At 40.4% G+C, this 14944-nt stretch overlaps 1 protein-coding gene across 2 annotated transcripts; it reads right to left on the bottom strand.

The window, feature by feature from the left end:
• Positions 1 to 3921: 3921 nt before the first annotated feature.
• On the bottom strand, positions 3922 to 14668 carry LOC121191212 (four and a half LIM domains protein 1-like). Of its 2 annotated transcripts, none has more exons than XM_041052348.1 (6): positions 14516 to 14668; positions 6234 to 6415; positions 5951 to 6125; positions 5568 to 5737; positions 5151 to 5337; positions 3922 to 4950 (listed from the first exon to the last, which is right to left on the bottom strand). In XM_041052348.1, the coding sequence occupies exons 2-6, from the start codon at positions 6387 to 6389 to the stop codon at positions 4799 to 4801; spliced, it is 840 nt and encodes a 279-aa protein (XP_040908282.1). In that variant the 5' UTR covers positions 6390 to 6415; positions 14516 to 14668; the 3' UTR covers positions 3922 to 4798. The 2 variants fall into 2 exon arrangements, with proteins under 2 accessions (XP_040908282.1, XP_040908283.1); XM_041052349.1 differs by having other exon boundaries at positions 14499 to 14605.
• Between the last annotated feature and the right edge of the window lie 276 nt (positions 14669 to 14944).

Consider the following 14944-nt stretch of genomic DNA (forward strand, 5'->3'; position numbering starts at 1 on the left):
GTGTTTAGCAGCCCAAAGAATAAAATTTAAGAATAAATAAGAATAAATAATTTCCATGTTCAAAGAGTAAAATACAGAACATTTGTGAGTTTTTACAATTTAATTGATAATATATGCATTTTATCATTATTTTTTAATTTTCTTTTACCCAGCGATGTGCGATGTCTCTGGCCGTGTAGGGCTCGGTGTTGATCCCATTGGAACAGATGATGCAAATTATCAGTGTCACTTCGTAAGAGGACCATTCTGCCAAACAGTGAATATGAGAAAGTATGTCTGAATGTAAAAAAAAGTACATCAAAATGCAGTACAACTCAGTATTTTTACTAAAACTGTGTTTAAAGTTTTCCCAGCCAGTTTTGTCTCCATTTTATTTAAATGATCTCTCATCATGAAGAAATGCCTTGTAATATACAAAAGACACAGAGTTAGGATGAGAACAGGAACGTTTTTTGTTTTTTTTTAATGAAACCCAAAAGCTGGTGCTTTGCTGGAAAAGCAAAACTTAAGGGTTCATATCAACTACTGCAAGTTTTGTGGAACTCAGACAGGATATTTGCTTTTGCCTAATCGGAAAACATGATCAAAAAAAATATTTTGAAAAAAAAAAAAAAAGTTCAAAGAAATGGCAATGGTTTTGACCCTATGTTATAAACATGGTTTTCAATCAAAACCATGAGGTTTAGGTTTCTTTAAGGCTGAGGGTTAACATCAATTTTAAGGTGAAAATTCTGCTCCATTCTTGCAGCGACAAAATAACAACCTCTGACAGCTGTGTGACTAATGCTTCTGATCTTAATGTGATTGATCGGAGAGTGGATTCTATATTTACTTATCTAATAAAAAGATGGTTGGTCAATATTTAATCTGAGGACTGGGGACATAGAATAGCAGCCACTGTGGCCATTAGAAACGTAGGAAACAGCTGTAAAACTCTTGATGAAACGGACAGACCATTTACTGCATAAAAGGGAATCAGCCACTGACTGTGGTATAAACACTGTAGGAGGCAAAGAAGGGAGAAAATATTTGTAGAACTTGCAGCTGCTGCCATAAATGTAGCTTAAGTAAAACTTTTATCTCCAGTAGAGATAATCAGAGAAAACATTTTCTAGTTAATGTAAAGTACATTCCGCATTGTCTCACCACACTGCAGGCTGGGATCAGGGTGCAGAGTGCCCAAAGAAGTGTCCCAGTAGTCCCTTTCCCACTTCACCAGGTCGCCCTCTGTACAGATCAGAGAAGTGACTTCCTGTTCGCTGCGCTCTCGCCCCCACAGTCGAAACAGAGCTAATTTGCCAAATAGACCAGTGAATGGAATAATCTGGATGTTCCCGCCATTCAGGAGGTGTGCTGCACCCAGAGTAAGCGTTCCATTGGGAGCCAGTTTGCGGCGCAGGGGGGGAAAGGTTGGAGAAGTGTGAGCTAGGAGAGAAGAAAAGTACATAACAACATAAGGTAGAAACTAAAGATCTTCCAGTGATTGGCATTGAAACGTCAACACATTTTAACACTGAAAATACAATATATAATATAAATATGAGATGTGGTTTTAATGCAGTTTTTCAAGTATTCTCTTGGGGACAAGAACGTTTCGCCCCCAGGTAACTTGAGCTTTGAGAATGTAATTGTGAGAAGTAAAAATAACACAATAAGAACAGACGATGAGATGTGGAAAAGCAAAATAAAACCCACCTACTGTCATGTCCACCAGGTTCCCATTGACATATAGGGCAGGTTTGTCTTTTGTGTGTGACCACGTCAGGCAGAGCGAGTACCACTGTAACGGGCGAAGATTGATGTGCAGGACTGTCCACTCTGTCCCAAACAGCCAGACCACTAGACGACCCCAGTTCCAGCCCAAGCCCAGCTCAGCATACTGAACATCAGGATGACGGTACATGAAGGCGGTCCATGGTGAGATGGTCTGGACCTAGATATGGTTGATGGAATATTACACAAAATGTGATCCATAAAGACTTGCAGCGTGCAATCCCATTAAATTTATCTCAGATGATTAGCTATCAATACCTCAAACTTCAGACTGAGGCAAACAGTGAAGTCTTGCAGGGCGGGGATGGAGACTTGAGGCTTTAGTCTCCAGTAGCTGTTTTCGAAGCTGAAGTCAGCCACCTTCCCCCATAGACTAAGCTGACGGACTGAAGACAGCAACAGACAATTTAGCGTAAATCCCTGACATGCAGCATATAGGAATAGATCTGTAGAGCAGCTGAGACGAGAATGGGGGCTAGATAGTTATCTCTCTCTGAAGCTGCTTTTTTTGTTTGTGAAAATTTTACAGCAATAAATCCAAGAACTAAAAAATTTGGAAAAAAAAAAGTTATTCTCATGAGTGTTTCATTCATTCATTGAGTCTGTTAGTGTTAAAATCATTTTGTTGGAAAAACTTAAAATTCAGCTGTCATTATTTCTAATGTTGGCTTCAAGCATTTCATTTTTAACTTAGATCATTTATGTAATATAAATGCCACATAGTGTTTAACTACCGTAAACTGTGTTTGTTTTAGATGTTATTTACAATCAACACCAGAGACTTTCTCACAGAACTGTGGGCTCAGCCACACAGGATCCAAAATCTGTAAAATAACTAAAACTTAGAATGAGAAATAGACGTTTACTTCTGAAACCTAATCTCTGCCAGTGTCAGTCATTTTCAGTTGTCTTACTCTTGTGTAACCACAACTCTGAATTATGATGAGATTCAATGTGACCCCCTCCTCCACTCACATTAAATTACAGTGACTCAAAGTATCAAACTAAAACCATTTAAAGTTTTAGACGTACCTCGCTCAACAGTGGCGGCAGAGCTGCTCAGCAGAGACAGACAGACAAATACAGGGAAAATCATCCTGAAATGTGAAAAAAAAAAGTTCATAATCTTTTCAGTGTTTTTCAGTATCAGTGTCTGTGAGCTTTCACTGAAAAAATTCTACATTTAAAATATGCAAAAAAAGAAACTGTGCAAATGTATTAAATCTCCCTCCATTCAATTATTTTTGGAGTTTTAAAAGCCTGAACATTTATTTTGAAGTAAAAGTAGGACATTTAATCAAAACACTGTTCAAGCCTTGAAAGAACTGAAGTACTTACCTGCATAAATAAAATAATCCTAAATGCAAAGTAGAACTGTAAAGGTAAATCCTGGTCCAGAATACTTAATCCTGCAGAGGACTTCAAAGTACAATACTGGTTTCAGCCAGCAAGCTCTGAGACAGAGCACAGGATGAACCACCAACCTGTCCCTGCAAGCAAAGACAGTATGACTGTGTGTGGAGTACACACTGGAGTCCAGTGTGTTACAGCTGTGATTGGTGCACTTGTGTAATTATGTGTTTTTGGCTGTGTGCAGGTTAGAGACAGACACTGGCGAGACGGAGAAAGGTGGAGAGAGAAGGAGAAAATGGGTATGTACATATTGAATATCATCTTACCAGTCAATCAAATTAAAGTTTGATTAATTGACTCCCACACAAAGGCCTTAGCTGAAAGGTAATTACTTATGACAAACATTCTCTGCTTTCTGTAAACACTGTGCCTGTGCATGTAAAACTAAATCACTCTTCAAAGCTCACATAAAAATCTGACCTTCAGCAAGATGGTATATGTCTCTGTGAGTAATATAACTAGCCAGGAACATAAAGAAAGGCCATCTATATTTTCAAAATTTGCAGTAAAACCAGAATTACTTTCTGTCAACAGGCTCCACAAAAAGCCTGTTCCTTTTATACAAGTCAAAATATAGTGAACAGTTAAGTTCCCAGTTCCTATTTCCACGAGGAACAGATTCATACAGAAGGTCTTTATCAACATGTGAAATAGCAGCAAATAATGTGCAAATGTTTAACTGTTTGCTGTACAACACAGACTCTTAAAATGTATGTAAAATCATACAATGTAATGCTCAGTTTTATAGAATGTTTATTTCATTTTAGCAACACATCAAGGCAAGCTGCAGCATATATTCCTATCTAATATTTATTTTGAATCTCAAAATGGTTTGGAAAAAGTGCATAAAAGTTGATTTGCTTAAAAAAATACAATAAGCATAGTAATCCTTTGGCAATTAAAAGTTACAAATACAGATAGAATTTTGATTATTTAAAAAAAAACAAAAACATTTTTTTGGTCACAGGAAAATATTACCTTTAAAACATAGAAAAAAGTCACTAACATAAGTATTACATGCATTTTTGTGCTAAAAGACGATGACAAATTCAGTTATAAGGATCGTAATTTACGTATTAATTTTAAATGCATTGATTTCTGAATTTTAAAACATACAAATGACGTTATGCCAACACTTACTGCTCACAGCCATCGGCTCATTAAAAATCTGACCTGTAGATTCATCAGTGCCTCAGCATAGATTTACTTTTTGCATTTCAGGTAAGTAATACACTTATTAGATGCGCATTCATTTCACCTGCAGGTCGATCCAAGTCTAGCATACAACAGGAAACTGCCAGACTTAGCTACGTACTATTTATCTTTCAAGCTTCTCACCGCAAATGTTTAGGACAAAGCGAGTCACTATTATCACGCAGCACGGTGTATGTTGCAGCGTTAGCATGCAGCATCAGAGCAGACAATCAACACTGAGCACAAATTATATTTTGGTCTCAATGTTCCCATCACTTAATGAGTGATCTCCCAAAATTGCAATGTAATAATAAACAGAAAATTGAAATGAAGACTCTGCCCCAATGCAAAAATAAAACAAACAAAAAACGTAACCACTGCATGAACTGCTGTTAGACAGTGATCGGGCTCTGCGTCACTACTTGTTGCCACAGTCGGTGCAGAGGATGTCTCTTCCCTTGGTTACAAAAGGCTTGTTGGACAGACTGAGGGAGCACCTCTTACAGTTGAAGCAGTATTCATGCCAGGAGCCGCCCTCGTAGTTCACAACATTCACTCCTTTACCAAAACCTGCAAGGAGAGCGGGGTTAGAGGCTCAGCTACTGCTGTCTCAGAAACTTTTAACTCCTTCAACACACTGTCACTTACATGTTCTACATTGGAATTTATTAACGGGGTCACCCTGTTTGGAATTACTCTTACTGGCTTTGTGAGAGACAGATGAGAAGTTTTCATTTTAATTTTAAGAAGCTTTGAATTTTAAGTTTTACCTGTGATGGGGTTTTGGCAGCCGCTGCATTTCTTAGCCACACAGCTCTTGTAGCAATCGACACAGAAGACCTGGTCCTGGTGGTTGGTGAAACTTGTCCCAGCCAGAGGCTTTGAGCAGGTGCTGCACACAAAACAGTGGCTGTGCCACGGCTGGTCCTGGTAGTTCACTCCTCCAGAGGTTATAGGCTGGAGACAGAGAAGAGCTAAGTGTACGAACATGAACATTACCCTAATGTTTAAACTTCCCTTTCCCATACTATTCTAGTCTCTCAAAAATAATAAAAAATATATAATATAAAGAAATATATCTGGGGGAAAAAAATAACAAAAATAACTTGTAAATTATAAATTAAATTTGCTTTTAGGAATAATGATGGAAGAAGGCTGGTCTGTTCCCTGTGAGAAAAAAAAATTACCTTTTTGCAGCTGACACAGTGTTTGGCAAACTTCTTGTCATAGCAGGGGCTGCAGTAAATGTCGTTTCCTTTGGAGAGGAAACTCTTCGACCCTATTGGTCGTTTACAGTCGGTACAGGTGAAACATTCATCGTGCCACGAGTTGCCTTTGTACTCCACACTCTCTGTGCCTACAGGGGGCGAGAAGAATTGATCAAGAAACAAGTGAGGAGTAACTACAATCTGCAGGCGGTCATTACAGTTAAAACTCAATATGATAAATATAAACAATGTGCACACGATACAGGTATCGTGTACAAATATTTGAATGACTTTGTAGTTTTTTTTTTTTTTAAGATTTTAAGTTGCAATTTCCAACTGGGTTCGCAGGTCATCAGTCTCACCAGGCAGTATGGGTTTATAGCAGCAGTGGCAGCGTGGAGCATCCTCTCTGGAGCAGCACTTTCCACACATGATGCGATCGTCCTTGGTGCTGAAGGGCTCCTTGGCCAGAGGCTTGTAACACTTGGCGCAACGGAAACACTCCTCATGCCAGTACCGGCCCTTATGGCTGAGCTCCTGATGGAGGGAGAGAGGGAGGTTTTCTTCACAGGTACGTGGAAAGAAAATTCAGGGGGCAACACTGTCAAACCGAACGGACCCAATGAGAAATACATTCCATCTCACCTTTGTTTCCACAGAGATGGGTCGGTGGCACTCGGCGCAGGAGTTGGCGCAGAACTTGGTGTGGCAGCGGACACACACCGGCCTGCCCTCGCTGCGAACAAACCTCTTCCCCCCAAGGTCTTCCCGACAGTAGAAACAGTGCGAGCTGTCAGCCATCGTCACACGCCGAGGGAGACTGGCACCTACAGCAAACAGAGGAAGAGGAGAGGGAAGGTAAAATCCTGCTCAGCATAAAGTCAGCATGTAGAAATCCAGTTAAACTTGATGCTGATTTGATGACTGCAACTAATAATAACTAATAATAAAAAGTGAAAAATGTTTATCTTAATTTCCCCAAGGTGGAACTCAAAGGTATTCACTTTTATAGCTGAGATTTGTTTAGCTGAAACCAGCAAATGTTTGGCATTTTAACTTGATAAACGGCTGAATTTCAAATCTTTCTCACACTGTAGAAGGCTACCAATAACCACCACACAGGTGGTTTCTGAGAAATCCTTCCAAGTGCTGTGATATTTGCTGCTGCAGGCTGCTGATTAGCTCCTCTTCTTCACCTCCTCTGGCACTGTAATATTTATTTAATACTTAAAACCACCACACGGGGGCGCTGTTGGTAAACTTAATGTGACGGAAGCGAGAGAACATGGTTTCATAGAAATGCTCGCTGTGATATTTATGGCTGCTGCTTTGATACCTCTCATCACTCGCTCTGAAGCTGACACTGAAATATGTTTACTGTAAAAACACCGCAACCAGTTACACATATCTGTGTTTGTGTGTCCACCTGTGTTTGCATGTGCATAGCGTTCATGCCAGACTGTGATATGTTCCTCCTCACCCTCGCATCTTATCTCTTCCCGATAACAACGAACAATAAAAGTTTCATGGCTGATTTGAGAGGCAGAAACTAATTTTCTCCCTGTGCTGTAAGCAGACTTGATTATTAGTTAATTCACCAAATCTCAAGTTTGTAGGTCATGCCACAACCTCTAAAATCGATTTTAAAAAATCTGTTTAAGGATCAGTTTGTGAAGATCTGTTCCTAAAAAAAATCGAGGTATTTTCCTGTGAAAATGTATTTAATAATATTAATTAAAATAAAAAACAGTGAGCCGTAATTATGATATAAAGATACAGCTTCTGTTTTGTCACTTCCCTATAATGTCAGGCTACATGTACATACTTAATCAGATGATAATCAGGCAGTTAAGTTTCCAAAACTGGACAGAGGACTGCGCTCAATAATTCAGTTATAGCTTTGTCCTAGGCGTCCATACGTAGCTGATTTCTCACACCGCAGAGTCCAAAAAAAATCACTCTCCCTAAAATACATTGCACATAAACTTCCTAAACATAGAACCAAAATCACCACGTTGATCACCATAACTCTGATCACAGAGCTGTGATTACAGGGTCAGGATTTCAGATGGTAAACAATACACAACATGACGGCAAAATCACAGCTACGCAAACACACAGAAATGTAGAGGAAGAGATGGATAAAGTCTGTTCACTCAATTATTTCCCACATCAAGTTCACGCTGGCTGCCCATGAGGAATTCTCCCAAACTGCTGTGAGAGAGCTGAGTGTGTATGTGTGTGCATGTGTGTGTGTGTGTGCACCATGAGGTGAACACATGAAGGAATGCCTGGTATGACTAATGTGGTGAGATGTGGAACGTCGACAACTCTTTGACAGAACCTCCACTCACACTCATACATGGACCACTCCCTGGGAAACCACAAAGACCACAAACTATAGCGTTGGCCTCATGGTTGAGTGTGTGCGACATGTCAGCACACACTCGTGAGGAGGTTCTGTTTTTGGCTCAGGACAGGCATTTCCACGAGTTTGGGCTGTGTTCACAAAGATTCAGATCCTCCCTTTTCTAATAACTTTCCTTAAGCTCTCAGCAAACGTCAGAGATGGGTCAGGGATTAGTTTTTATAGGCAAGGCTCAACAGGTATGGACATTTTTGTTATTAATGCTGATACCAGTTCTGATTCTTTAGAAGGAGAAATCATGGATGGATTACTGAACGAGCCAACCGGACACAGACCCAGAGGTGTGAGGGTTCAGATAATAGCTGACCTTATTACCTGTAAATTGTTCTTAACTGTCGTCTGACAGCTTTAACTAAATATATATGTATAAATAATTTTTTATGAGGTCAGGGAGGAAACTAATTCATACAGGTGGCTGACAGCACAAGATACAGTAATAACATTTTTTAAATTCACATTTTAGTTAGTTACCCAGAGTCAGCTGCTGTTTGACAGAGGCATGTGGCTGAGGTTAAAGGTTCTAACTGTTAATAGAGTTGATTACACAACTTCTTTTGTGGTCTTGCCTCCCCATCAGACAATAACGCTGCAAACTGAGGCCGGCGTCATGTGGAGTGGGCATACATCTTCCCTTCAGTGACCTGCTATTTTTGTTACTTATTAATGAAAAACCTGCAGCTGGTTTATTTGTTCACTGTGTGAGATTACTCATCCATCTCCACTGAAAGACATCAAGTCCAGCCAGCCAGTGCAGGCAGTAACGGTGCCTGGCTCACAGCATTGTGAAAATGTTATCTGATAGGATCTGAACAATGGCTGACAGGAAGCGAGCCAGTATCCACACAGGTTGGAGGACAATAAATCAGGTTTCACTGACGTCAGACGGCTCAGAGGACAGCGTTGCTGCACGTCTTTACTTTGTTTTTGTGCAGTAAATATTATTGATTTGTCACGGCGCAAAAGCACTTACACATAATTTTCTTCTCTCCAAACTGCCAATACAAAACTATTATGTTTGATCACCATGGAAACGGGTCAGTGTGGAAGTAAGCTGCGTCATGCAGTCGAAGCTGGAGGCAGGCTTGAGGGCAGCGCGGAAGCCAAGGAAAACTCTGTGTGTGTGCACTTGTATTAATCACACTGTAGGGACGTAAAGCTTTTCATGAAGTCACATTATGGGGACTCGACCCACCATTTGGAGGCAAAAACCTCCGTCCCACAGGGTGAACATTACATCTTATGGTAAAGACTTGCTGCTTGGTTCATGTAAGTCAGAGATAATGACTTAAACTACAGTGTTCATGCTCATGGTAATGAAGGAACATGCCACCTAGCACAGCGCTGTGGCTCATTGATGTGTTTTTAATGGTTAGATAACAGACAATAATGGAAGTCTATGGCCAAGAGGGATAAGGTATATCTGGCTCAAGATACACAGGTAACACTTGTTAGTATCAGTTTATTGTTGGTTGTGGTATTTGTTGACAATAAGGAAAATATCACCAGCCTTATGCTTTAAGTTGGATTAAGTCTCCATAAAATCTGCAGCCACCCAATTTAAAAGATTTCAAAACTACCGGCGATTAAGCTTGAAATTTCTCCTGAATCCCTTCATCTCCTGCTGTTTTCTCTATCATTTTCTCTCCCTGTGTTTGTTTATCCTTCCCCACCTTTGTTCAAGTTTCAGCCACCTGACAGTAAGAGTCACAAACCTACCACGCCACAGAGAGGTGACATCATGTCCTGTGTACAAGAAGTAAATCATGAACACGTTTAAAACACATGGAGGGACGAGAAAGAGACGAAGACAGAGGGAGAGAGAGAGAGAGAGGGAGGGAGGGGAGAAATCAGCCAGGGACAAACATGACTGGACAAATTGAAATAGTGTGTATTATTCTAGAGTGTCTGCATGTACCAACCATCTGTGCATGTCCGTGTGTGCATGTCCGTGTGTGTGTGTGTGTGTGTGTGTGTGTGTTGGCATTAGCTTATCGCTGAAGAATGTAGTGGAAAACCGAGAAACAGGAAGTCTCCATCAGCACGGTGAAGTTGGCACAGTCCACACATACACACACACACACACAGAGGGAATTCTTTAATGTACTGTAATGCATAAGTTTACATCAGCATCTCATTAATGCCTACACATCCACATTAACATAAACCCTGGCTGAACTTGACGTGACTTGAACGTGACGTTCAGTGTGCTGCAGGTGTGACCTCAGTGCAGACTTGCCTTTGAAAAATGTCTGACTCCTTAATCATTGACTTGGCAGCCAGTAGAAAATATCTCTTAATAGGGAACTTCCTGGTGACTTCAGAATCAGATTCAGGTCGGAACAGTGAATGTACAAAATATTCGTCTTATACTCATCTTAATCCTGCATAGCCTTCAACTTGTCTGTTCCTCTTTATCCACAGTACCTCCCACGGTACCAGTAATGTAGATTTAAAGTTTGGCATAAATAAGGAATAATGGCTTTTAAGTGGATTCACCCCGTCAGTGTAAAGGGTCACCCATTGTTTAAACGTCAAGGCAAGTCACGAGCGACGACATGCTGTTGTGATGGCTGGGAAAGAAATGACCTTTAAATAGTGGAAGTCTGAGGGTTTCTTGGCTGTAACTGAGCAACGGACTTGTGATTGTGTTCAGACATTCAGCTGCTTTCAGGGATAATATTTAAAGGGAAAATACACCCAAAACATAAGCTAAAAAGTTAAATAAAAATGAAATTATGACTGCAACTATTGATTATTTTCATTATCAATTATTCTGTCAGTTATTTTCTGAATTGTTTGTTCTATGAAATGTCAGAAAATAGTGATTTTTTTTTTTTTTACTAACTGATAATCACTAATTGTTCCAGCTCAACGACATTAGCTCCATTTTGCACCTTAAAGTTTATTTAAAAGGGCAAAAATATGCACTTGTCTGAAGTAAGTTTCACAGTTTTGTCTTTCAGAGAGAATCAGCAAGAGCTTTATCCTAAACTCACAACTCTGTCTCGATCCCACAGAAAGAAATCCATCGCAGACGAGGAACAGAGACACACCGACGTCTGAACTGACAAAGGCCTCTAAGGACCAGAATGCACTGCATCACCGGTACCTGTGATTAAGACGCTGCCCTCATAAACAGGCCTTAACTTTTACAATCTAGTTGGCTTTTTACTCCAATCAAGACAGTTTTTACTTTCTTTAACTTTCTTAAACCTAAGACCAAAACAATGTGCTGGAAGCCACTGAAAAGCTCTGTAGAGCCATGGTTAACTGTCGGGTGATAATTTTCTTCTCCTTTGTCACGAGCAGCACCTTTCACATTACATGCAGTCATTTGATCCATTGTTAATGTAAAAAAATTCTTTGGAGCAGCTTAAAAGGTCACAGTCTCACGTTATCATGGCCCAACTGCAACAACATCACTCCGGGAGCGTTCTCACCCCTGATTCCAATCATGCTATCTCAAAAATAAATACACATCAGTGTTTGAAACTGAGCAGCGAGCACAGCTAAACATTTTTACTCCACACCAGCCTACAAAGAAAGATAATTGTTTTATTTGGCTCTGGTCAGCCACATTCCAAACACTGAAATAAAAGCCCATACAACAGATCTGAGTCGTGTAGAGTGAGGTCGAAGAAGCCCAGCATGTCCCACTACAACAGGACAGACGTGATGGTTTTACCAGAAGCTGCTTAGCTGTACTCAACCTAACTCACTTTGTCCTGAGCTGCACACACACACACACTGTTTCTGCACAGTCTTCTGTTCCCTCCTTTTTCCCCCCTCAGTTCTCAGCTCAGTAACTGGGATGCTTTTCAGAGCAGAGCAGCTGACAAAACTAAAAACCTTCAGCAGCAGTGTATGACCAATTTCCATGTCCATTAATATCCATTACATTTTCTGTGTGCGTGCGTGCGTGCGTGCATGTGAACCCTCCCCACAGTCCTGTTGAGGTCTATATTTGAAGAACTACTGAAGGTCCAAAGCTAACTGTAAAATTTAATGATAAAAATGATTTCCTGGGACATTTAAGCCCTCAGCGCTGTCTCAGAGGCCTGTGTGCTTCCAGACCATTCCAGTCTCCCTTGATAAATCTCCAACCAACTAAATGCCTGCAGATCTCTAAATTCTTGCCCTAACAGTGACCACACTTGAACAGAAACATTTCTAAATGAATGCCAAACATAACAATTTCTGTATTCAAATATAAATAGTTTTATAAAATTTCAAACTTTAGTGCCATTGGTTTAATGGTTAAACCATGGGGCTGAATGATCTCACAGATGGGTGATTTTACCCCTCTCTTCTTTTATCATTTTATGAAATATGTGTCACTCTCGTATCTTGTCCTTGACGCATTGCGCTCTGCCAAGCCCTTCCCCTACATCCTTGTTGTGGTCGCTGTTTCAGCTAATGCAGGAAGTAGGAGCTTCATAGCCTGTGACTCAGCCATAGCAACGTCGATCAACATCGGATGCGAGAGCAGCAATAGACCGGAAGTTTGTTCATATATCGACCGACAACCCTACGCACCCACCTCTGAATATCTCTGCACTGCGTCAGGCTGTCCAATGAGTCTGGGCCACAGAAGCTTCTGACAGCACCTCTCCACATTAAAATATGTTTAGGAGTATATTTCAAGTAAAAAAAAAAAAAATATATATATATATGAGAAAAAAGTTACATACTGTGGCTTTAACAAACAGTCATGAGTGGTACTGATGCTGTTCTGTAGCTCTTGGCAAGAAGTGACAAAGCAAATCTCCCAAAGTGTTAAACTATTTCTTTAAATCCAAACATATCTGTAGCAAATGACCATTTAATTGGTCGGGCAGCTCCTGCCTGTTTTCTCAAAGACATTTAAACACTTGGACGCCCCAGAATGCCCCAGTTATCTAGCTTTGCTTCCTTCTTTTCACATAAAACAAAGCAACACAAGAGCTTTTTGTTTCCGTTAATTTCACAGCCACTGATTAACGCCAGCACACCCAGACACATCACAACAGGTCTTTAATGATTGCAGGTCCAAGATAAAACGCTGCCAAGTTTCTCGGTGAAAGCCTGTTTCACCTTCATGTTGTCAGAATGCTAAAACTGCAGAAGTCCATTAAAGTCTCCATTTAAAAACGCCCCTAAAAATATATGAGTTTACCATTGGGGATCAATGAAAAGAAAAACTCAGTGTGCCAGTATCCCATTTACAATCTATCCTGTTAAAATCACAACAGGCAAAACACAACAGGGAGTTACCATGACATGAAGTCAGACAAATTGCATAAAGTTTTATGAGCCCGTGATGTATTTTATGGCACTGAGCTCATGGTAATTTCTTTAACATGCAGGCACCGGCTTCAGCTCAGACTAAAAACTCCCTACGGCCTTCAGCAAGAGGTCAGTCACACATGTGGGTCTTGGTTTATTTACTGTCTCTGTGTTTCTGCATGTGTTTGTGGGTGCTGTTAGAAATAACTGTGATACTACAAGTACTTCCATATGACCAATTCATGATCAATTCAGCAGTGATATTTGATCTACATACAAACATTTTGAGATGTTGCCACATTTGTGAGCGTTATTTCAAAGTGTCCAACATGGTGCTTCGTTTTGTAATCTCACTGAAAAATAACTCGTTCCCCTTTCACTCGCCATTAGTCATTTGAAAGATAGATGACCTTTCCTTTAGCAATGTATGAATAACCAAATCTTTTTTCTTTTACAACTTAAGTGTCACAGTTGGACTCATAACCCCAAAAACCCAAGACTTGAGCTGAAAGAGATCAGTCACACACATATGGATCTTAAATTTATTCAACAACTGCTTGCAGAATAACAATGGCTGGTAAATCCTGAAGCCATATGCACCACTTTTACATGAATGTGAGCACACACACACACACAGGACAATGAAAAATAGCCTTACAGGAATTTTAATTGACCTCTGTAATGCATTTTTTTTTTCTTTTGCCTCAGCAGTTCCATCATTGGGTGAAAAAAGGAGACTTCCTAACTGGAAACAGATTTCAGGAGCAGCCAAGGCTTCCACAAGTCAGCATGTAACTGTAGCTCACACACACACACACACACACTTCCAGAGACAGACACACAGCCAACGCCCCAGACAACTTTAAGTAAGTTTCCTCTCCGGATATCAAAATGCTGCTTTGCAAATGAAGTGTGTGTGAAATCTCAGAATGTGATGTGTGTGTGCGCACAATAACAAGCTACAGCACAGTTTGTTAGAGGGGACATATTGTACAGGTGATTTGTTCTGAACTGCCTTTTCATAAAGATCAATAACTTGATATCGCCACACCTTTAGAGTAGATCAATAAAAAGATAAAAGTTCGGAGATAGTCTCATAAGGCGTGATTCTCAAAGTGCAAACTGCAAAACAGATCAGCAATGACTGGACGGTTTTCTCTAAAAACAGGTTTAAGGAGAATGAGCTTTGGTTAGACTGCAGATGGTAAACAGCGAACCTGGTCAGGCAGCTTACCGGGGTCAGGGTGATGTCTGCAGCGGCGGATGAGCGGCGGCTCCTTGGGCGCAGCGGAACTCCGCCTGAACGCGACCCTCACACGTTTTAAATACCGTAGTGTGTGGCTGCGTCAAGCTGCAGACACACACACACACACAAGCGACCGGGCTCAGACCGGAAGTGCCGTCATTTACTTTCAAAACAAAAATTGTGCGGTTCGAAAACAAGTGGAGGGAATGTAGCTTCAAAATAAAAGTCTGACATTTGCGAAACTGTACAAGCACCAGCCTTTGAAAATACTTGCCTGTTTGTAATAATGTTAGCGTTACTGGTACATATTTATTGTTGCCTACCTAATTTTAGGCTAATTAAAATGGATCGCTAATCTTCATTCTTGAACTTGGAAATAGGGCAAACTAGCTTCATCCTGAGCTTTGTGTTTATCTG

The sequence above is a fragment of the Toxotes jaculatrix genome, chromosome 12, assembly GCF_017976425.1.
Source record: "Toxotes jaculatrix isolate fToxJac2 chromosome 12, fToxJac2.pri, whole genome shotgun sequence".
NCBI classification, from domain to species: Eukaryota; Metazoa; Chordata; class Actinopteri; family Toxotidae; genus Toxotes; species Toxotes jaculatrix.